Source organism: Hypanus sabinus, chromosome 6 (assembly GCF_030144855.1).
Source record: "Hypanus sabinus isolate sHypSab1 chromosome 6, sHypSab1.hap1, whole genome shotgun sequence".
Lineage (NCBI taxonomy): Eukaryota > Metazoa > Chordata > Chondrichthyes > Myliobatiformes > Dasyatidae > Hypanus > Hypanus sabinus.
Window position 1 is genome coordinate 138,770,853 of NC_082711.1, and position 22,808 is coordinate 138,793,660.

Below are 22,808 nucleotides of genomic sequence, written 5' to 3' on the forward strand. Positions count from 1 at the left end.
CAAGTTCCCTATATTCTGCAGCATATCGAAGTATACTTTATCAAATCTTTATCCTTTATCTTTCTCAAATTACATCCCTTTTTCAGAGTGAATCACATTTGCTAACTCTCAGTGCATTTCATTTTAGTAAAATTTTCCATAGGAACTATATTATTTCCATCAGCCATGTACCAACTTCGCGTCAAACTTTATAAAATATGATTTTTGCACAGAGGGCAGACTTTAACATAAAACTAAAGCAGAAAGGGGCTACATAATTCCTCCTGAATCAAATTCTACAGCATCTTTCAGTCATTATAACTCCAATCAAACACACACTACCTTGCCCTGCTGATGCAAAACATCAATTCCTCTGCCAAGCTCCCCCCCCCCCCCCAAAAGATGATGCCTGGCCTGTTCAGTTCCTTGAAATGATTGTTCATTGCTGCAGATTCAACCATCACTCAACCTTAGTTGGTATTTTAAATTCTAACATGTTACTTTCCCTTACATTCTATATACTTCTACTTTGTCAATCTGCCACATGAGACTGTCAACTGCCATGCTAAAATGCAAATAGAAAAGAAAATTTCTCACCTTAGTACAACTGAAAAATAATTCTTAGATTTAAACATGTTAATTATTCTTGATTAACCAGTATTTCTCCCAATGTTGATTAATGCCATCTCTCAATATTATTATTATATTGCTTAGACTACTCCTTTCACCTTTTTTAATAGAACTTTATTGCCATGCTTCCAGTTCTTCAGCAGCAATGCCAATAGCCAAATATCATCAAAACATTGTAGTCTGACCCTGTGCTTGTTGCTCTGTTGCTTTAAGATGCTTAGATGCATCATCTCCATCATTATCATTATCATCATCCCCCTTTACTGTGAAAACATTAATTCCAACTTTTGCATGTATTTGGATTATTATTTTGGTCAAATAGGACTCATTCGTCCCCTTCCTTTGGTGCATATGCAATGTCCTTGGCTTTAGTATTTTCCATACACCTTCTTTGCCTTACTAATTTTATTTATTTTTACCCCTAGACCTTGATATTCTACTATATTGAAGTCAGTACCTGCCAATTCTCTATTTTAATATACACATTTCCCTTGCCCTGTATGTTCCTTGGCACTATCAAATGGGTACTTCTATTTAAAAAATTCAACTCAAATAGACCCCTTTGTTATATTTCGAACAGTAATCCTAAATGATTTCTTCAGCATCTTCTCTTCTAACATTTGGAAAGTCCTGTAACAGGAAATTCTAATCCATCATTAAACTATGTTTTGGTAATGGCCACTGAATTATACTTTCATATCTACAAACTCAGTTCATCAATTTTATGCCTCAGCTTCTTGCAATGAAAAACAAATCAGTTCTGCCAAAGTTGTTTCTAACCCTTCACCTCCTCCCCAATTCTGCCTTGTTTAAATTTTCCTGCACAATTTTGCCTTTGTCCCACCTGAAATTGCCCACTTACTTTTTCCCTGTAAAGTTAAATTCTCCCCAAAGGCACTTTAAGGATACTGTTCCTGAACCAAATGAGATGCAGTACATCTGGTATGCAAGTTCCTACTTTTCCCAGAAGTGTTTCTAGTAACTCAGGAACCTGTACCCTTCCCTCCCAATCCACTAACTCATTTGTGCATGTCTCTGAAGGAAATCCAGAAATTACTATCTTTTAAGTCTTGTTTATCACTGCATTATCTTCCCATGGGAGCTCACCCATACTTCTGTCTAGGCAATCATACCAATAAGGGTCTTGTCCTAAATCTATCTCAGCTTAGTCTGTAGCTAACGATGCCTTAACTATTAAATCCCCTTATCATTACAATGATCGATTTTAAGAACAGAAAATCAGATCAAGGTTAATGATCAGCCACAATCTTAATAAATGACAGGGCAAACATGAAGGACCAAAACGACTAACAAAAAAAGACGGAAGGATGAATAGTGCCCCATTATCCAGTATGATTTTAGTAGATCTCATCCCTACTCTTCAACAACTTCTGTACCAATTCACCACAGCCTTCAATTCCTAGTCTTTCCAAAACTTTCCTACCTCCTCATTAAGCATCTCTTATAATATAGCCTCCACAAACCTCCAGGGTAAAAACTCTAGATTCACCCTTTGTCAGAAGAAATTCCAGCACGCCTTAGCTTTAAATAACTGACCTTTATCATGTAACAATGTACACATGAGAACTCACCATAAGAGAATTTTAAGTTACTACTTCTTAAAACTTTTCCTGAAGCTTCTACCCACACTGTACAAATGAATCAATCAACTATGTATAATGAACCTGTTCTAGTCATACTTTCTTGTTGATCCACAATCTCCTCCAGCATTCAGAAGCAACTCTTGACTGAGGAGTATAATGTCCTCAAGGAATTCCCATGCTATATGCCTGGTCCTTCAGGTTTGTCCAGTGGTCACCAATTTCCTCCACGTCAGCAAATACCAGCCTCCTGGAACGTGCTACCTATATATCATCATATTTTCCTGCTCTATGGCCTGATCTAATCCCTGCCACTTTCCAGAATTTTAAAAGATGAACTTTTGTTTAAAACAAAACTTATTTTTAAACTTAAAGATTAACAATCGGAATCAATTGTATTTCTTCAACATATGATAACTTTCCTGTTTTTCCTTTGAATTTCCAGCATCATTAGCTTAGGTTTCTAATGGTTGTATTTGGGGAAAAAAAGCACCAACAAAAAAAAACACAAACCAACCTTTTAATAACAAACTTAATATGATTACTTGCTTGCAGGATCTTCTCTAGCCTTGGAATTCCATACCAAGAAGGACTTCTGAATGGAATGTTGTCAGGTAAACCTTCCACATAAAGGTCTTTAGGATGAGATTCAAATTTCCGATAAGGAACAATCATTGCTTGTGTCTGCCCCATGGCTTCACCTACAAACAATGACACCATTAACAACAGGTGCAAGCAAATCTTCAACTAAAAAGCTTCACAAAACAGCTTGGGGGGGGGGGGGGGAAGGGGGAGTTGAATAATCCTGGCAAAGAGAACAGCTACCATTGAAACATGTAATCGGTAAACCAGATGAAAGCAGTGTGACAGTGACACTGGAAGCAAATCCAGCAGCAATCGCATGTTATAGGAAACATTTGATATAATAGCACACTTCCAATATTCTGCCTGAACTAGGTTCAATAAATAGACAATTTCTTGCAATAGAAATAGCAAACTATTTAATCATAGATTAAGATAATTCAACCACAGAGATATTTTTCATTATTCAAACTAAAATAATTAAGCTTCAACAGTAAATTAAGTCAAATTCATTCCTGGAAAATGTGCTCTCAATAATTTCAACAGAAGAGCTAGATATGGCATTCTGTTCAAAAATCCTGTCAGTGCTAGAAAAGTATTTCAATTTGCTCTAAACTTGGTTTGTACCAAAGGATCCAAAATTCTAAAACCCAAATTTGTAACCCAGGTTTGAATGGGAATACAACATGCAGAGTTAAGAAAAAAAATCAAGACACATCATTGTCTTCTTCATTCACCATGCTCTAGCAACTTGAGAGAGTGTGGTGTTTACATGAACCATTACAGAAAAAGAAGAGATTCTAGAGGTGCTGGAAATCTCCCTCCTGACACCTGTCCTTACAACCATTATCAGTGGAACACCTGCCCCTACACGTTCTCTCTAACCACTATCCTGGGCCCCAAACAGGCCTTCCAGGAGACGTGACATTTCACCTACGAATCCTTCTGGGTCATTTATTGCATCCAGTGCTCCCGCTGGGACCTCCTTATATCTGTGAGACCTGATGCAAATTGGGGGATCACTTCAACAAGTACCTTCACTCTGATTCTGTTTTCACAGCTGGAACCTTCCTAGTGGCTGCCTATTTCAATTCCACCTCTCATTACCATACCAATGTGTCTATCCATGGCTTCCTCTACTGACACTATGATATGAAGCCAAACGTAGGCTGGAGGAGCAATACCTGAAATGCCATCTTGGTAATCTCCAACCTCATGGCATGAACACTGACTTCTCTAACTTCCAGAACTACTCATTCCTCTCCTCCCCACCCCCCAAGTTTTCTCTCATTCCATTGGCCTCTCACCCCTTTTCTTTCCTTCCCTTGCCCTAATGCCCTGCCCATTATCTCTGTTTCCCCACATACTTCCCTTTATTCCATGGCCTACTGTTGTCTCCCATCAGATTCCTCCTTCAGCCTTTTACCACTTCCACCAATCACCTCCTGGCTTCCCACAACATTCTTTATCATCCCCTTCCCACCCATCTTCCCCCTCATCTAGGCTCACCTATCATATGACAGATTGTACACCTCCTCCTCCCCTTTTATATTCTGGTTTCTGCCATGTTCACTTGTGACCTGATAGAAGTATTCAGGAGGAATTCATATAGTGGCTAGAATCATTTTTACATGCAAGGCATATCAAAACCATGAATACACACATTTAAGATGAGAGAAAGGAGATTTAAAGAGCATTTGAAGGAAACATTTTTTAAAAGAGAAACAGTAGCCAATATCTGCAGCTTATTGAATAAAATGCAAATGGCAATTAGGCAGGTACTTGTATAGACCAGAGCCAAAGGAACAGAATTAGGCCATTAACCCCATTGAATCTGGTCCACCATTCGATTGTATCTGATTAATATTCCCTCTGAGCCCCATTCTACTCCCTTCTCCCCATAACTTTCAACAACAAATCAACGTCCACTTTAAATATTCAATGACATGGCCTTCATAGCTTCTTCAGCAATGAATTCCACACAATCACAACCTTCTGCTTAAAATTCCCTCCTCATCTCTGTTCTATAGGTAAGTCTTTCTGTTCAGAGGCTGTGTACCCTGGTCCTAGCCTCTCCCACAATTAGAAACATTATTGCTATGTCCATTGTATCTAGACCTTTAAATATTTGGTAGGTATCAATGACATTTCCCCCCTCTCCTTCCTCCTTCCCCTAACCCCACCCCTTCCAGCCAATCATGAAAACTCTAGCCAGACATACCTCATATGTTAACCTCTTCACTCCCGGGACCATTTTCATAAACCTTCTCTGGACCTTCTCCAATGTCAGTGCATCCTTTCTTAGAAGTGGTGAGCCAAAACTATCCTCAATACTCCAAATGCTCTCTGACCAATGCCTTATAAAGCCTCAGCATTGTATCCTTGCTTTTATATTCTAGCCCTCGCAAAAGGAATGCTAATTTACATTCTTTGCTATAGACTCAATCTGCAAGTTAACCTTTACTGTATTCTACCTGCCACTTCTTTACCCATACTCTTAATCTGTCTAAGTCTTTCTGCAGACTTCTTGTTTCCTCAACAGCACCTGACCCTCCACCTATCACTGTATTTGTCCACAAATTTGAAAAAACCACAAATTCCATCATCAGATAATTAAGATACATAGAAAGTAGCAGACCCAACACTGACCCCCGTTAAACACGTCTAGTCACCAGCAACCAACCAGAAAAGGTCCCTTTTATTCCCACTCATTGTTTTCAACCAGCCCATATGGGAAAAAAAGGATGTGCTAGCATCTTTCCTGCAACATCATGGGCTCTTATCTTGTTTAGCAGCCTCATTTGCAGAACTTTGTCAAAGGTCTTCTGAAAATCCAAGTAAACGTAATATAGGCAAAGCATACTGACAACAAAAAGAATTAGTGTAGATATACAGAAATACCTGCTGTTTCTTGTTCTCTGCAGATGTTGCATGGCATTATTTAAAGCATTTTGTATTTTATCTTAGCTAATAGACCAATTACATAGAGCAAATATATTCTTGAAATATGCATTCTTCAATCAAATTAGAGAAGCTTACTTAGGGCAAATTTATCACTACTTCTAGGCATTTCGCATTAATTTAGAAGTTCTCAATTAGGAACATGGCCAATAGGAAATAAAATGTTTCATAGGGTCTGTTAAAAGGCTCTTAGATAAGCACATAGAGCTGAGAAAAATAGAGGGCCATGCGATAGGGAAATTCTATGTAGTTTCTTGTGTAGGTTACATGATTGGCACAACATTGTGGGCCGAAAGGCCTGTAATGTGCTGTAGATTTCTATGTGTCTATGATTAAAAAGAATTTCAGTTACCATTTATTAAGACTTTGGCCCTATTGCAATGTACATAGAATGGTATATTTAATAAATGGTTAAAGTAACAGAAAACCAGAGTCAACATTCTAGAACAAGAAACCTTGAAAACTTGAATTCAGAAGACAAGCAGGTTCTAAATTGCAGAGAAAATAGAATCTTTGAAATACATAGCCAAAGTTCAAGACAAACTGAAACAAACATATTAGAAGGGTATAAACTGCACAAGTTTTATCTGAAATTGTTAAATAAAACATTAAATCCTTAGGATTTTAATATGTTCAACAGAAAAATGAGGTGCAGTTCCTAAAAGTTAAGCTCAGCACAGGTTCAGTTTACTTCCCTTACTCCCAACAACAGATGTGACTATACCAGTATTTCAATTTTCTCCAAACGCTGACTTTTAAAAGTAATTGTTATACTGACAACCATTATTTTATCCTACTGTGGATACTTGTTCATTTTTCTCAGTCTTCCCCTACGTTCAACATGGCAACTTAAAACACTATCGTCTTCTCACTTTTCCAAGGTGAGCACTTCAAGTATTATGGGCTATTGTTATTTAAAGTGTTGGATTTGCTTTAAACTCTCAGAACTTCAACATACATGATAACAACCTTATCATATGAGAACATTATCTCTAGTTGCAATAAGGAACTGCCATTCTAGCACTGAAGCAAAGAAATATCACAAATTGATTATATTCCATTTCCCAACCAGCCACAACATGAAATGGCTAGAATTGCTTTATGTATAAGATCAGTAATCAGTAATAAGATTTGTAAAAGTCAGCAGTTTCAATTTTATGATAGTGGGTCTAACAAAGCAAATTCAAGATATATAGTTGAGACATTAAGTACCATATTTCTTGCTAAAGAGTTCTTCAACCATCCTCCTTAGTTTAGTGATCCTGGTATTCCACTCTTCTTTAGCTATAAAATAAATTGTCACTGATTATTTCCCTTGTTCAAAACATTCATCAGATAAGAATATCCTTTATACCACTTACTACATTGTTTGTGGAGAAGCTTACACCACATTCAATTAGAACAAAAGTCTGTGTTTTCTATTAACATGAATGTTGGCAAAATAATAAAAGCATAGCTTGCAAATTCTACAGAAATTACTTGCTAAACTGAGCTGGCTTTACAGCCAGCACCTAACCTCCGATTTAGTCACCAATGAACCCTGCAAGGTACAACATGCCAAGGAAAAATGTGTGGTATGATAATAGCAATCCTATGTCACTGGCCCTGGGGGGGGTAAAGGAACACCACATATTCAGGTTTGCTGAACTGAATGTACTATGGTGAGATTATTTTGAGAGAAGATTATACCAAGTTTTTGCTCACTTGGAGTATTGAAGTATCAGAAGGGTAATTAGAATATTAGAGAACCTGAAAGGCCTTGAAAGAGTAGATGTTGAATGGATGATTCCTCTGATGCAATAATCTAGAACTAGGGACAACTGTTTGAAAATCAGTGGTCAACATTTAAGAACAATAAAGTGAAATTTTGAGGATAAATCTCTTGAACTCTTTCTCAATAAGCTGTGGGAGATGCGTCTTCAATTTTATTTAAGAAAGCACAGGAGTAGACAGATTCTTTATTAGGTGAAAGGTTGCTACTAGTCATAATTTTATTAAATGGCATACTTAATTGGCTGACTTGGTCCACTGCTACAATACAAGTTCTTTATTTAGTTAACTAAACTGGTATTCCAATCATAGTTTTTAGTTAATTTTACTTCCAGTTTATAGTGTAAGGTAATGTAATTGATGGAAACATACAAATCATTAACCCTATCAGTTTAGATTGTCAACCATTAACTTTATTGGCCATTACATCTCCACAGAAGGTGTGAAACCCTTTCCATCAAAAATAGCCACTATTACGGTTATCCCACCACCCCAGGCTAATAAAAAAACCTACAGCAAATTTTAGGCATGGTGAATTTCTATCACCGCTTCATTCCACGAGCTGCAGAACTTATGCTTCCTCTGTACAGTGCATTTAGGCAATACGCCTTATCACGTGCTTGACTAGTCAGTAGACATTATCAGGGCATTTAGTAATACCAAACAAGTTCTTTCCAACATAACCCTACTGCTGTATCTGCTCCCTAAAGCGCCTATAGCCATTACTACTGACAATGCAGACTATGCTATGGGCACTGAGCACAAACAGCTGCTTAGAGGCAACTGCTTGCCTTCTTCAGCTGGCAGCTCTATTCCACATCCACACCTCCCTCCTCCCCCCACCCCCATCCCAAAGTTAAGTACAGCAAGCTTGACATGAGCTTCTCAGTCTGGATCAGGGTTTCCCAATCGGGGTTTTTTTTAAACATTGTGCTCACAGTTGTGGGCAGTGACTGAGCAGCCCTGTTAGCAATCTTGTTAGAGGTCTCTCAGCCCAGTACAGCAGTGCGCAGTAGGACCGTGTTGATTTGGTGCAGACAATTCTTGATTTTTGACACAAGTTTAGGGAAGGTCATTGATAATTGGTGAGCACTGTATTGCATGGAGGGAAGGACGGCAGGCTGATGAGGAGCGTGAAGTGCATTTTCCGAGCATTGAATGGTCTCACCCAACTTGGGCTGTGACATCAGCTCTCCCTCTAAAATTACGCCATCTTTTAAAAATATTTTATTAACCCTGTCATGTCTGACAGTCTAATATGGCAATTTTGAACAGATTTTTGTAGGTTGGAAGAGAAGGATTCTAGGCCTTGGCCTATGAACAATTCTGATAAGGTTAATGAAGAATTACAATCTTGAATCATTTCACTACAGTACTGCAACAACGGGCAACAAAAGCTATTTATCAATGGGTTTTCCGTGGATTGGTGATCCAAGCTGTGCTATTCCATTGTACCTAGTCTATAGCATCAACTTACAAATGACACAAGTGCTGATTATTTTAAAGAACTTCTGAAATCTCAAAACAAACAGAGTAAACCTTTTGTTAGTAAAGTCGCAGTCAGTAAACGGGTTCTGGAAGCAAATTATTTAGTAATAGAAATTGTTACCCAGAAAAGCAAAATTATAGTGGGTAAAATGCTAGGACAAGATGCAGTACAAGAAACTGAAAAGGTTTCACTCTCCAACAGTACAGTAAGTCAACATATTGATGCCACATCACATGATGCTGAAGAGGTTTTGTGTGATAACTGAAAAACAACAGCTTCTCTATCCAGGTTGATGAATCAACAGATTTTACCAATAAATGTCATGTTATAGCATTTGTAAGATTTGTAAACGATGGTGAAATTCAGGAGAACTTTTTCTGTTGCAGAGAGCTGCCTGAAACAAGCAAACTCCAAGATAATATTTCATGTTTTGTCTTCAAATCTGGAAACAAAAAGGACTGTCTTGGTGGAACTGTGTTGGCATCTGTACTGATGGTGTCTCATCAATGGTTGGCTCCATGAGAGGTTTTGTTTCTCTTATTAAAAAAATCTTGACATTGTCATAATATACTGCTTTCTTCAGAGAGGTGCTAATGTCAGTAACTCTTAGTTATGAAATTTAAAAAATAATACTACAAAAATGGTTAATTTTATTAAGAACCAGTTCACTCTAGAAAGTTTTAAAAATTGAAAACCTGGGCAAAGAGCACACTAATTTCCTGTTACATACAGAAATCCAGTGGCTTAGCAGAGTGAAGAGTTAGGCCTATACATGAGCCTGGTAATGTCACATTTTCTTACTCAGTGACATGATCAGGCTCAAATATAGGTCAACCATGTGAAACTTGTGCTTGTTTTTTTTGCTGTACAAATACTCAATTCTGGGTTGAACCTTAGGACACATGGAGTTCACCTTCAACTGAAATGAGTCGATTTCTATCCTTGTTAAACAAGAAAAAGCTTGCTCTCACGTGAAAACTACAGCAAAATGTTCACTGCTTTCTTATGAAAGACAGGATTTCTATGAATCACAGAAATCCAGAACTTGCCCAGGGGCAAGTCAGTAAATCGTTTTGAGTGTACAGACTGCAGCTCACAAAGTTCTTCCTCTTCCCTCAAAGTCTTAGTTTGCATTTTTATTCATATGCGTTGGTTTTATGGTTTTTAGTAACTTTACTATTCAACATTGTCAACAATTTTTTATATTGTAGCTATTGTGAAATAAAATCAATTTACAACCTTTATTTAAATTAAATCAAGTGGGCCCACCTTTCGAGCTCACTGTGACTCTAGTGGTCTCGACAAAAATTGTCAAGATTATGCTAATTTTACCAACTGAACTACGCATCCAAAGGCAAAACTCTTGGTAAATAATTAAGGTTATGGTATCTCCCAGCCACCGAACTGCAGGTCATTAATTCAACCCCTGGGCAATTACACTTTTCATATCCTAAATATCGCTCGTTTATGAAGCAGCTACTAGTGCAGTTAACACTAGCAGACAAGTACAGGAATTTGTTAAAAAGAATTTAATGTGAGAGATATAACTTATGGAACTTCTAAAGCTTGAAAGTTGGTAGAAGCATCAACGCTGAAGAATGTATGGCATAAGTTGCAGTCAGGTTTAATGACTTTACAGAATTTAGGAGTTCAAAGCAAAAACAGATTGTACCTGAGCTGCTTTCTAATGCTGAAGTTCTAAGTAATCCTGCTGAGAAAGATATTGCATCAAGGCTAGATGCAGTTAACATTAACAAGTGGATGGTATTGATGATAATGAACCTACTGTTCGTCATTATACTGATGCCGAAGTTGTGCAGATGGTTGCAAGTCCAGAGTCAAAAGACAGTGGGGGCAGAGTACTGATGAAAACCAGGAAGAGGTAGCCAGAAGAATATCTACAACAGGTGAAGATCACAAGTGAGCATCACAGTTTTATTACTGAACAAGAAATAATGAATGTGCATATTGCAAGAAACTGATCAAAGAAAGACCAAAATACATGAAACAGGTTAGCTTGTAGGATATGTTCAGAAAAATAGCTTAGAAAAGTGCAAAACAGGAGCCAGCACTTCAATCTTCAGTACCGTCAACTTCAGCTCACCCAGATGTGCTGCCACCAGCATCACCAGTTCTTGAAGATGCTGTGCCAACTTCACCACCACGTCATGAAGGTACAATTGTTTTTCAAAATGAAACAGACAATCCTGAAGACTCCCATTTGCAGACATGTGACTCTGCTTAGTTGTACAATCCAACTTCTCTTTCAAAGTGGCAATAAACAAACTTCTGACGCAAATACAGATACCTTGCAAGGTATTTTGCCTGTACTGTACCTCAATAAAATTCACTTGCTTTTCATTTGTTGTTTCTTTTTACTTTATTATCCAACTTGCACTATTTAGAGTACTTTAAAGGTAGAATGAGGTGATCAGGTGGGTTAGAGGTTTAATCCTAACCTAACCACCTGTGATTCAGCAAAATCACTAATCCAACACTGCACAGATCCCAATCATTCTGGATTTGAGGTGGTCAACCTGTACTATCTATTACTCACTGACTCCTATGATTTTCTCAACTACATCCTTTCCCATCCTGTCACTTGCAAGGATGCTAACTTACATTCCAGGAAACCAGGGTTCTTTTTCAGAAAATGGAAGTCTACTTCCACTACATCTGCAATTAGAGCAGTCCTTACCCACATCTCCCATTTCTAGCATGTCTACCCTTACCCCGTTCTCCATCACCCACACCCTCCCCCAACATAACTGGGATAGTTCCCCTTCTCCTCACCCAAAATCCCATGAATCTCTGTATCCAATATTATCATTCTATTCTCCACTACTTCCATCTCCAACAGAATTCCACTACTGGACTCATTTTCCCATACCTCTTGCTTTACTTTCTGCAGGAATTATACCACCTGCTACTCTTGTCTGCTTATCTCTCCCCACTAAACCCCCTCCACGCACTTAGCCTTGATATGTTACAGTCGTCGTCCCCCCAACTCCAACCAAATTGACAGCATCAACATGGATTTCTTTTAACTTCTAGTAAACACTCCTCCATTTTCTGGTACCCACTTACTTTTCCTTTATTCCTCTACCCCTTCATTCTTTCTCTTCCTCTCCCCCACACTCAAGTCCCACCTTCAACTCTCTTATTGACTCTCCAATTTCCTTCCTGTTATTCTTGATTTGCTGTCCTCTCATATCTTGTTTAGCATTTGCCTACCTACCCCCACCCCAGTTTCATGCATCATTCCCATTACCTATCTTCTCCCTCTCATCAGGATGCACGTAACACCTACCAGGTTGTGTTCTTTTCTCCCTTCTCCTACCTTTACTCTTTCCTGAGAGCTACTGCCCTCATTCTTTCCTGTCTCAGCCCGAAATGCCACCTATTCAATTCCTTCCATAGCTGTTGATGGACTTGAGTTCCTCCAGCATTTTGTGCATGTTGCTGTTGTAGGTTTTCACAAAGAAACAGCAGAGGCGTTTTATGTTTAAGAAAAACCGTAGCAACTCATTTATTGAACACAAAAAACTGAACACAGTGCAAATCCTATATATGTAACAACCTCACCACATCAAACCAGCCTCTTCAAGTGAACCCCAACCCAATGTTGTGAATTCTGTACATTTCCACCAATTACATTACCCTACACAGCCACCCCAAGAATTCACTAAAACCAGCAATGTCAGACTGACTAGAGCTTGGATGAGCCACCTACCACCCCCCATCCAATATTCCCTAGGCAGAGGAACAGCACGTGCCTCTTGCTTGTCCAGAGGCGTGTGGACACATTCATGGTCATGTTGTGGTGGCAGGTGCAAGGTAGCGGAATCCTCCAAATCTTGGTGGGTCGGTTAAATGAGATGTACCAAAGCACATTCAGGCCCCCCCCCCCCCCCATTCTATGATAAAAGTCTTTTCTCTCCGTTCAGAAGACTGTAATAGGCCATTGTGAAGGGGCCTAAGGGGATGTTGATGTGCATTATGACAGAAGAAGACAAATGAGGTAGAATGTACGTCAACAGGAACCCAAGAGTGCTGTATCCCATGATGGGAGGTAGGAATAGGTACAAAGGAATTGAATTTACTGAGGAAGGTGGAACTTTGTTGAGAGGCTAACCAGGCAGTTGTGGTGTCAGGAATAAAATTACCTGGCACTCGTACAGCTGTCCATATACCAAATTAGCCACAGGCAACTACGGGTCCTTTTTTGGAGCTGTTCTGAGTCCCAGCAGGACACACAGAATCTGATCATCCCAACACTCATCCATTAGGAGAGCCCTCATAGCAGCCTTTAAGGAGCAGTGAAACCGCTCAGATAGGCCATTGGACTACAGGTGATAAACCATGTTGTGATGTAGCCTATGCCAGTTCAGGGCCATCACAGCCCAGAGGTTTATATGAATTGTTAACCGTTGTCAAAGGAAATATTGGATGAGGTGAACAAACCCAGCAACCCAGATGCTGATGAATACCCAAGCCATGTCTACAGCTGTCATTGATGCTAGAGAGACGACCTTTGGCCACCTGGTGGTTATGTCCACCGCAGTAAGGAGGTGCACGGAACATTAGGAGGAAGAAGAGGACCAACAAGGTCCAAACTGACATGGTCAAATCATTGTTCGGGGACCTCAAAGGTGCCAACTGCACCTGGACACAATGGTTAATTTTTGCCCAATGGCACCCCACACATAGCAGCAATCCAATCACACATGTTCTTTCTAAGGTCGTGCCACACAAACTTTAGCGCAACCAGCTTCTGGACCAGATGCAAAACCCTACATGTGTGGCCAATACGGAGTGATGGCAACCAGTTGAGACATTGCACAGAAGAAAAACCCCTAACTTAATGACACCAACCACAGGCCTGTGACTGCTGTTCAGTAAGCCTGGACCTCTGGGTCAGTAGCTTGGTTGGTTGCCATTCTGGCATAGACAACCCCTATGTATATGGTCCCAACAGCTGGCTGTGAGAGACAGTCAGCCACAGCATTATTTTTTCCTTGAAATGTTGTACATCAGTTGTGAATTCTAATATGTAGGTCAGGTGGCGTTACTGCTGTTAAGACCAAGGACCTGATATTTTGGCCATCACAGTGGGTGGGGGGAGAGGTGGTATGGTCCACGAATGCTGTGAAATGACAACACTAGTGAACAGCCTTTCTCAACTTTTTAGCCTTAGACAAACCCTAGAAATAATTTTCAGGTCTCAGGGAACCCCATGCATAAAAATTATTATACCTGCAGCTCACAAGACACTAGCATAAATCAGTAAGTTGTAGCTAAAATAATTGCCAATCCTCTTAAGTAGAGAATGAATTTTTAGCCAACCTTTCTTGAAAAAAAAACAGACAGATTAGCTTAGGTTACCCTTCTTGAAATTAATTTCTTTCCCTTACATAAATTTTAAGAACTCGAAAGGCTAACAATAAATTTCTGTTAAATAACTGGCTTAAGACAAAATGAGATTTAACTTTTCTAAAGGTAGGCTCGGTAGATGTAACATTAAAAAATTGCTAAGTTGGTTGTAAATTTATGCTAGTTAAAACATGAAAATTTATTGACAATGTTAAATAGCAAAGTTACTAAAAGCCATAAACCCAAAGCAACATGAATAAAAACATAGCCTAAGACACATTTTTACACAAGACTTTGAGAAAATATTTTCTTACTCAGTGACATGACCAAACTCAAATATAGGTCTACCATGTGAAACCTGTGCTTGTTTTTTGCTGCACAAGTACTCAATTCTGGGTCGACCTTGAGGTAAGGACACGCGGATTTCGCCTTCAACTGAAATGAGATGATTTCTATCCTTGCTCTTGATGCTTGTTAAACAAGGAAGAGCTTGCTCACATAAGTAAGAAGTTGAAAACTGCAGCAAAATGGTCACTGCTTTCCTATGAATTGCAGGATACCCTTCTTTCACAGAAATCCAGAACTTGTCCAAGGGCAGGTTGGTAAATCTCATTTTGAGTGCACGATTAGACTGCAGCTCACAAAGTTCTTCTTCTTCTCTCAAAGTCAAGTTCTCAGGCTGAGCAGCAGATTCACAGAAAGGGTCCCTCATCCAGTCATACACTTCTGCTGAAAGGGAGGAAAAATAATGTTCAATTTTTTCCTGTAGTTCTTCCAGGTGGTGTTCAATAAGACTCAAGACTTTCTGATATCCTTCCACACTTTCAAGCCCAAGCAGCAGTGGAAACATTTCAAGATTTCCTTTTGCAACATGATTTTTCCAAAGATTCAGTTTCTTTTTAAATCCAAGAATCTTGTCACTTGAAGTCAAAACATTTTCTCCAGGGCCTTGCAGAGACTTGTTCAACTCGTTCATATGATGAAATATGTCTGCCAGGTAGGCTAGTTTCTGCAGCCATTCTTCATCTTTAAAGCACTCAGCAAAATATGGTCTGCCATTTTCTTGAAAGTACTCCTGCAATTCACCTTTCAGCTCAAACAACCTGTTGAGAACCCTTCCTCTACTAAGCCACTGGATTTCTGTATGTAATAGGAGATTGCTGTGCTCTTTGTCCAGGTGTTCACACAGTTTTTTAAACATTCTTGAGTGAACTGGTCTTTGTTTAATAAAGGTAACCATTTTTGTAGCAGCATCCAGAACCTTTTTCATATCATCTCCAAGAGTTTTTGACATTAAAACCTCTCTGTGAAGAAAGCAATGTGTTGTGACAATGTCAGGGTTTTCTTTTTTTACAAGAGAAACAAAACTTTTCATGGAGCCAACCATTGACAGGACACCATCAGTGCAGATGCCAACACAGTTCCTCCATGACAGACCTTTCGTTTCCAAATATGAAGACAAAACATTAAATACATCTTGGCCTTTGCTTGTTTCCGGCAGCTCTTTGCAACAGAAAAAAATTTCTTGAATTTCACCATCATTTACAAATCTTACAAATGCTACAACATGACATTTATTGGTGAAATCTGTTGACTCATCAACCTGGATAGAGAAGCTGTTGCTTTTCAGTTTATCACACAAAACCTCTTCAGCATCATGTGACATGTCACCAATGCGTCGACCTATCGTACTGTTTGAGAGCGAAACCTTTTCAATTTCTCGTACTGCATCTTGCCCTAGCATTTTACCCACTATAATTTTACATGCTGGCATTATTAGGTTCTCACCAACTGTGTGACTTTTCCTTTTCTGGGTAATAAGCTCTGCTACTAAATAACTTGCTTCCTGAGCCCTTTTACTGACTGTGACTTTATTAACAAAAGACTTACTCTGTTTGTTTTCAGATTCCAATAGCTGTTTAAAGTAATCAGCACTTTTATCTGTCAAATGGCTGTGATTTGTAGATAAGTGACTTTGCAATTTTGCTGGAGCCATTGCTGCATTAGTAAGTTGTTTGCCACAGACGAGACACAATGGAACAGGACAACGTGGATCACCAGTCCATGTAAAACCCATTGATAAGTAGCTTTCATTGTAAAAACGGACTTTTTTTGTGTCCATTTTTGCACTAGTACAGTGAAATGACTCAGAAGATTGTAATTCTTCATCAGTAACCTTATCAGAATTGTCCGTAGGCCTAGGCCTAGAATCCTCCTCTTCCATCCTACACCTCCTCTTCAAAAATCGCCACCTTGGACCATCAGACATTTCTGTAAAACACAGGGGTTAATAAAATATAAAAAAAATGGCATAACTTAGGAGGGAGAGGTTGATGTCACAACCCAAGTTTAGCGCGTCTGTTCATTGCTTGGAAAACACACTTCATGCTCATCAGCATACCGTCCTACCCTCCATGCATAACAGTGCTTACCAATTATCAACAGCCTCCTCTTTCTTGCATCAAAAACTGAGAATGGACTCAACCAAATAAAGACCATCCTACTGTGCATTGCCATACTAGGCAGAGAGAAATCTAACAAGATTGCTAACAGGGCTGCTCAGTCACTGCCCACCACTGAGAGTGCTAGCATCGTCCGTTGCGCAAGTTCAAATTGCAATGTTTTTGTTTTAATCACGATCTCTCGTGGAACCCCTAGCAACTTCTCACAGAACCCAGACAAATAGAAATCAAGAAGCTCACGGGCAAGTGTGCTGCATTTCCTTTCATGGGGAACTGCGCTGCCGAAAGCAGCGAGTAGTTGCCTCTGGTTAAGAAACCCTGCTTTATAAAATATTGGTCATTTTGCATCCTCTGTGTTCAGTGTTTGTCTTGGAGTACAGGTCGACCTCCTACAATCCGGCACCATTGGGACCTGAGGAGTTCCCGATTAGTGAAAATGCCAAATTACTTAAGAATCACATTAAGCAATAGCTAACCGCCTCATCATACTTTTAAAATATCATGTTAATCAGTACGTTCGATAATAATGAAACAAATATTAAATGAGTAGCAAGTGAAATTTTAATAATAATATACTGTACAGCCACAAATAAAATAAAGGGGTACAGGTAAATGTACAGGAATTAACTTAAGTCTGAAAAGTTGAGCACTTCCGCTTCTAAAGTGAGACATTTAATATACCTTCAGGCAAAGTTACATGTCTGCAAGTGTGGGTTTGTCAGGATCACCAACATCTTCATCTTGAAAAATGAGTGAAGCATCAGGAACTGATGCTGAAACTGGCACAAAAGTTTCTTCAACAAACTCTGCTCCTGCTTCCTTGTCTGCTGAACGTTTTTCACCACACACTGCACGAAACTGTAAGCCGTGACGCTGCTTGAAGCGATGAAGCCAGCCTTCACTATAGTCACACTCATAATCTAGTCCTAGTTCTTCATGAAACACTTTTGCTTGTTCCTTCACCATATCTCCAGATAGTTCAACACCTTCACTTACACGCAGATTAAACCACATTATCAGCATTTTATCTAGTTCCGAACTTCTTCCGTCTTTCATTGTTTTTCTTACGCACATCTGTTTCTTTGAGCCACTATCAGCAAAAAAGTGTAGCAGTTTTCCTTTCCGTTTCTTTATATCATACACTGTGGAAGAGCCAATGTTGTAACACTCGCATAAGCTTTTCACCGATACACCACTGTCCAGTTTTTTCAAGAGTTCAACCTTATCTTTAATGGATAACGTGTGGTGTTTTCGCTTCACAGCACAAGGTGCATTTCCTTTACTCACTGGGGCCATAATTGGGGCTAAAAAAGAGCAAATTATATTAATAAATGCAGGAACAGAAGCAGGATTGGCCTGTCTGAGCGCACCCACACGTGAACAGACCTAGTGCAACCAAAACAATGCGCAGCAGATTGGTACGGTGGCCCGGGAAATTTGAACTCAGTGCCGGATTACCGAAGGAACCGGATTAGAGGTAGTCGGATTAGTGAAGGTCGACTGTATAACCCCAATACAAGGCTGTTTCATCTGAACTGTTGGCCTGCTTGGGACTTAAATTTCCAGAAACTAACTTAAACTCATCGGCTGCTTCCTTGTCTGATGTCCATTTCTCACCACACTGCATGAAATTTTATGTCATGTCATGACTAGAAACACTGAAGCCACCCTACATTGTAATCACACTCATAATCCAGCCCTAATTCTTCATGAAATAATTTCACGTGTTCATTCACCATCGCTGACAGTTCTACACCTTCACTGACTGAGTTAAAATGACTTCGAAAACTTTATCTAGTTGTGAACATCTTTTAATATTTTCCTTATGTAGATCTATTTTGATTTGCTGTCAGCAAAGAACTAAAGAAACTTTTTTTGTTTCTTTAGATCATCAACTATGGAATATTATACAAGTCACCTATGCTCTTCAGACACACCACATCTTGTACAGATAACATATGGTATTTGGACTTTACACAATGAGAAGCACTTCCTTTATTCAATGAAGTTATGACTGGGGCTAGATAAGCACAGGTATTAAAATAAAAGCAGAATATCACAGAGGAACAATCTGCTTGTTTTAAAAGACCGTTCAACAGCTGATTCTGCTAATGATGCCACTAAAACTGTTGCAACACGTTGGTGTGGCATCACGGGAAAATTGATATTAGGCTAGCGAAAATTATGTCTGAACCAGCGGTGGAAGGGGAGCTGAACAAAATGGGGATGGAAGCAATCAGAAGCCATGGGTTCAGCTTAAATCTTTATGACAAGTTTCCAATGAAGACAATTTAAAACTCAAAAGATTTGAACAGTAATGAGATTTTGAAAGGCTGTCAGGGTTTTTTTTTAAAAGTGTAGTCACCCAAACCTATTAGCCACCCTATCTACCCCACAGATAACCCTCCACATTCGGAAAAGGCAAGTCCAAGTAAAAAGAAATTGCAAGCGAAAAATCTGACCAGGAGGTTGAGACGGCAAAATTTGTTCTCTTATACTGGGCAGTGATGTCTGAGCAACCAATTAGCTACACAGCTAAAGAACTATAGCCCTGCATAGAGAACCAACAAATGAAGCTACTAAATTGTAATACAAAATACCATTTTACAAAATAATCTATTTATTAGACTTCTTTTTAAATTTTTTCCTCCCATTTCAGTGTTTGTATGCTGTTAGAAAAATTGCACTTGATCTTTTTTGGCAATGCACTTTGCTCAGCCAAAGACTTAAACAATTTGAATTATAAGTAAGGAAGTATAAAACTACAACATAAAACACTAATGAAATAAGAGGTAGATGAGTACGAATGACAATTAAATATTGCTCAATATACTTTTAAATACAGTAACACCTCAAAACATGCAAGACAAGACTAGAAGATCCCATCAAAGCTCTGGGCAAAGGAAAAACGTGACTCAGACACACTCAATGATGGGAACCAGTCAACGAAAAAGGTAATTTTGGAAACTCCAGTATGCGAGGTGATGACAGACATATTGGGCAAAGCAGAAATAGAGAGGGAAATGCATTCTTTAGATGGAGTAGAGCTACTGAGGCTGCAGTCACTGGACTGGTTATCCCCAGAATTCAGAAACCTAGCGAGAGGTAATGCACCACTGATGAGATATAGCTAATATTTAAATGTCACTAAATTTTGAAAAATCTTAAGATGTAAATTCTAGAACTACAGGAAGTTATTCAACATATCCAATAAAATTTAAGAGACATTAAACTGAAATACAGCCAACCCTCAAGAGAATACCACAACAGCTTTCAGGAAAACAAATACACCAGACTACCAACAGAGGCATAATAAGATATCATAAATCCAATACAAATTAACAAGTGGAAATACTAAACCACAAAGCTGAAGATTCAAAGGCCACAAAAACTGAAATGAATCTCTCTTCAAACCTAAGCAGCATACTGTTCTCGACAGTTGCAGCCAAATGCAGAAAGAGGTTTGACTTTTCTACACTGAACTATTGCAACTAAGGTGCTGATCTAATGCAGGTACGAATGATGCACAATGTTGTTCTACACACAGCTTACCTCCTGGAACCACTTTGTCCGGAGTTGTTTCTTCACGCTCATTAGTTAACAATTCTGGTCTAAAAAACAAAGAAAATTCATTTCTAACACATCTAATTGCACCACTGCATGAAATAATGGCAGACTGAACTTTTTGTATTACAGTGGAATAAAGCTACCATGTTAAACTATGTTATTAAAAAAAGCACATTACAAATTACTCAACAAGAGGAATCAGTTTTACTTTTAAGTCTTTGTTTTAACGATATTTTAAAAAACCATCTGCATATAAATTTAAAAATTCTTAGTATAACAGGTGCAAGTTACCGAATACTGAAAGGCTTGTATGAACTTTGAGATGTTATTTCCATTAGTAATAGGATCTAGATCTGAAGGCACAGACTCCAAATAAAGCAACACCCCTCAAAAACTGATATGAAGACTTTCTAAAGCTAGAGCAGTGAATTTATGTTATTTGTTGCCATACAGGGCTGTGGAGTGCAAATCACTGGGTGCACTAAAGGCAGAGAGTAACAGGTTTTTGAATGGTAAGGGAGTTAAGGGATACAGGAAGAACATTGGAAAAAAATGAGCTGTGATTCAATGCCACAGAATACTCAATGGGCCAAATTTCCAAATTCTGCTGCTATATCTTAGTGTTGTGGTGAATGAAAATGAACTGATTTGGGGTCAAAATGAATAGCAGAAACAGGTCAAGTCTCTAATGTCTCACGTCTAGGTTTTAATTTCAATTCTGCTATTGAATAATGTCTCATTCCTACCAAGCCATCATATAATTTACTGTCCTTCTCCAGAAATTATATTACTAATCATTTTGCACAGAAAGCAAAAGAGTGCATGTATTAAAATACAAAATTATCAAAATCTGAATTATGTCAGTCTAATACTTAACATATTAAAGGGAGGGTAGGCAAGTAAATGAAGAGGTGAGGGTTAAGGTAACAAATTGAGATGAGAAAAATATGTAATACTTAAGCCAAGTGCTCTGTCTTGACACCACATATCCTACATAATCCTATGTAACAGACAAAGTCATCTGTAGTCCAATACAGGAAAAGTAGCAAACCCTGAAATTAAAGATCACCTATAGCAAAGTTGGGCACTATTCACTGACTAAGAGTTTCAAAAAAAATATCAAAATGTTTGAGTACCAAAGGGCATGATACAGTGCTACAGGAGATAGCGCTGCTGCCTCTTAGCTACACCAATCTGCACTGAATCTTGACCTCCAGTGCAGTACAGGTGATGTTTGCACTATGGAGGTTCCTGTCAGGTGCTTCAGTTTCTTTCCATATTCAAAAGATGCACTGGTATTTATCAGCTCATGCAAATTTAGTCCCACTGGTGGGTATCATGGCTAAAGAACTGAAGGGAAATAGATCACCTGACAAGAGAAAACATTTATTTACTTACTGAGATACAGGACCGAAGAGTCCCCTTTAGGGCTATAAACCACATCGCCCCAGCAACACCTGACTTAACCCAAGCCTAACCACAGGACAATTTACGATGACCAACTAACCTAGCAACCGGTACGTCTTGGGCTGTGGGAAGAAACCAGAGCACCTGGAGGAAACCCACACAGTCACAGGCATACACACTCCTGACAGACAGCGGCAGGAATTAAACCCTGGTCACTCAAACTGCTAAGTGTTGAAATAATCAGTATGCAACCATGCTGCCCCATACATTGCATGGTAAATTGGACTGATGGGTGATCTTTTGGGAGCCAACATTGACTTGAAATGTTACAAGTGAGAACGTGTTTGTTTCAATACAGAAACTAAGATTAACAAAGTAAGACTGTGAATGACTTAAACATAGGTAGTCTGAAGCTTAGATTTAATAGTTAATTAATTCTGCATACTGAAATATAATACAATGTAGCCATGAACAATGCAAATATTTCAGGAACATACTAACACACAAGCTATTTCCACCCACCCCAGTTAATAAATTTCAATCACAGTCATAGTAGAAGACTGATTTTTATACATTATGAAAAGGATTAAATGTAAAAGGACTTGTATTTATATATCACTCAAAATCCTCAGTTATTCCAACGCCCTTTGCAGTCAATAAATCTACTTTAGGAAAACTAGGGAGTGATTTACAGTGGGCAGTAAGATCCACTTATGATGCCATTAAATCATATCCTTACTAAATCCATACCTTTTTATAACAAATTTTATCTTGTCTTTTGCTAGAAGAATTCTTTCTAATCTTGGAATTCCATAGGTGGACGGCCTCCTAAATGGAATCCCTTCAGGTAAGCCATCAACACAAAGATCTTCAGAATTGGACTGGAAGAGTGGATATGGGATCACAACTGGTCCAGTAGCTAGAGTTGCTTCAGCTGAAAGATTACACAATGTAAAACTTAGATCCCATCACAACAGCGTTTTGCAA

General features: G+C 38.8%; 1 protein-coding gene across 18 annotated transcripts in view; it reads right to left on the reverse strand.

Moving 5' to 3' along the window:
* The window catches only part of LOC132395887 (general transcription factor II-I-like), a 154,337-nt gene that overhangs the window by 52,681 nt on the left and 78,848 nt on the right, over positions 1-22,808 (reverse strand). For all 18 annotated transcript variants that reach the window (XM_059973026.1, XM_059973031.1, XM_059973022.1 and 15 more), the window contains 4 exons: positions 22,572-22,755; positions 20,400-20,458; positions 6,966-7,037; positions 2,728-2,911 (listed from right to left, as the gene is read on the reverse strand). In XM_059973026.1, coding sequence (XP_059829009.1) covers positions 2,728-2,911; positions 6,966-7,037; positions 20,400-20,458; positions 22,572-22,755 — 499 coding nt within the window. The remainder of the gene's footprint in view (positions 1-2,727; positions 2,912-6,965; positions 7,038-20,399; positions 20,459-22,571; positions 22,756-22,808) is intronic.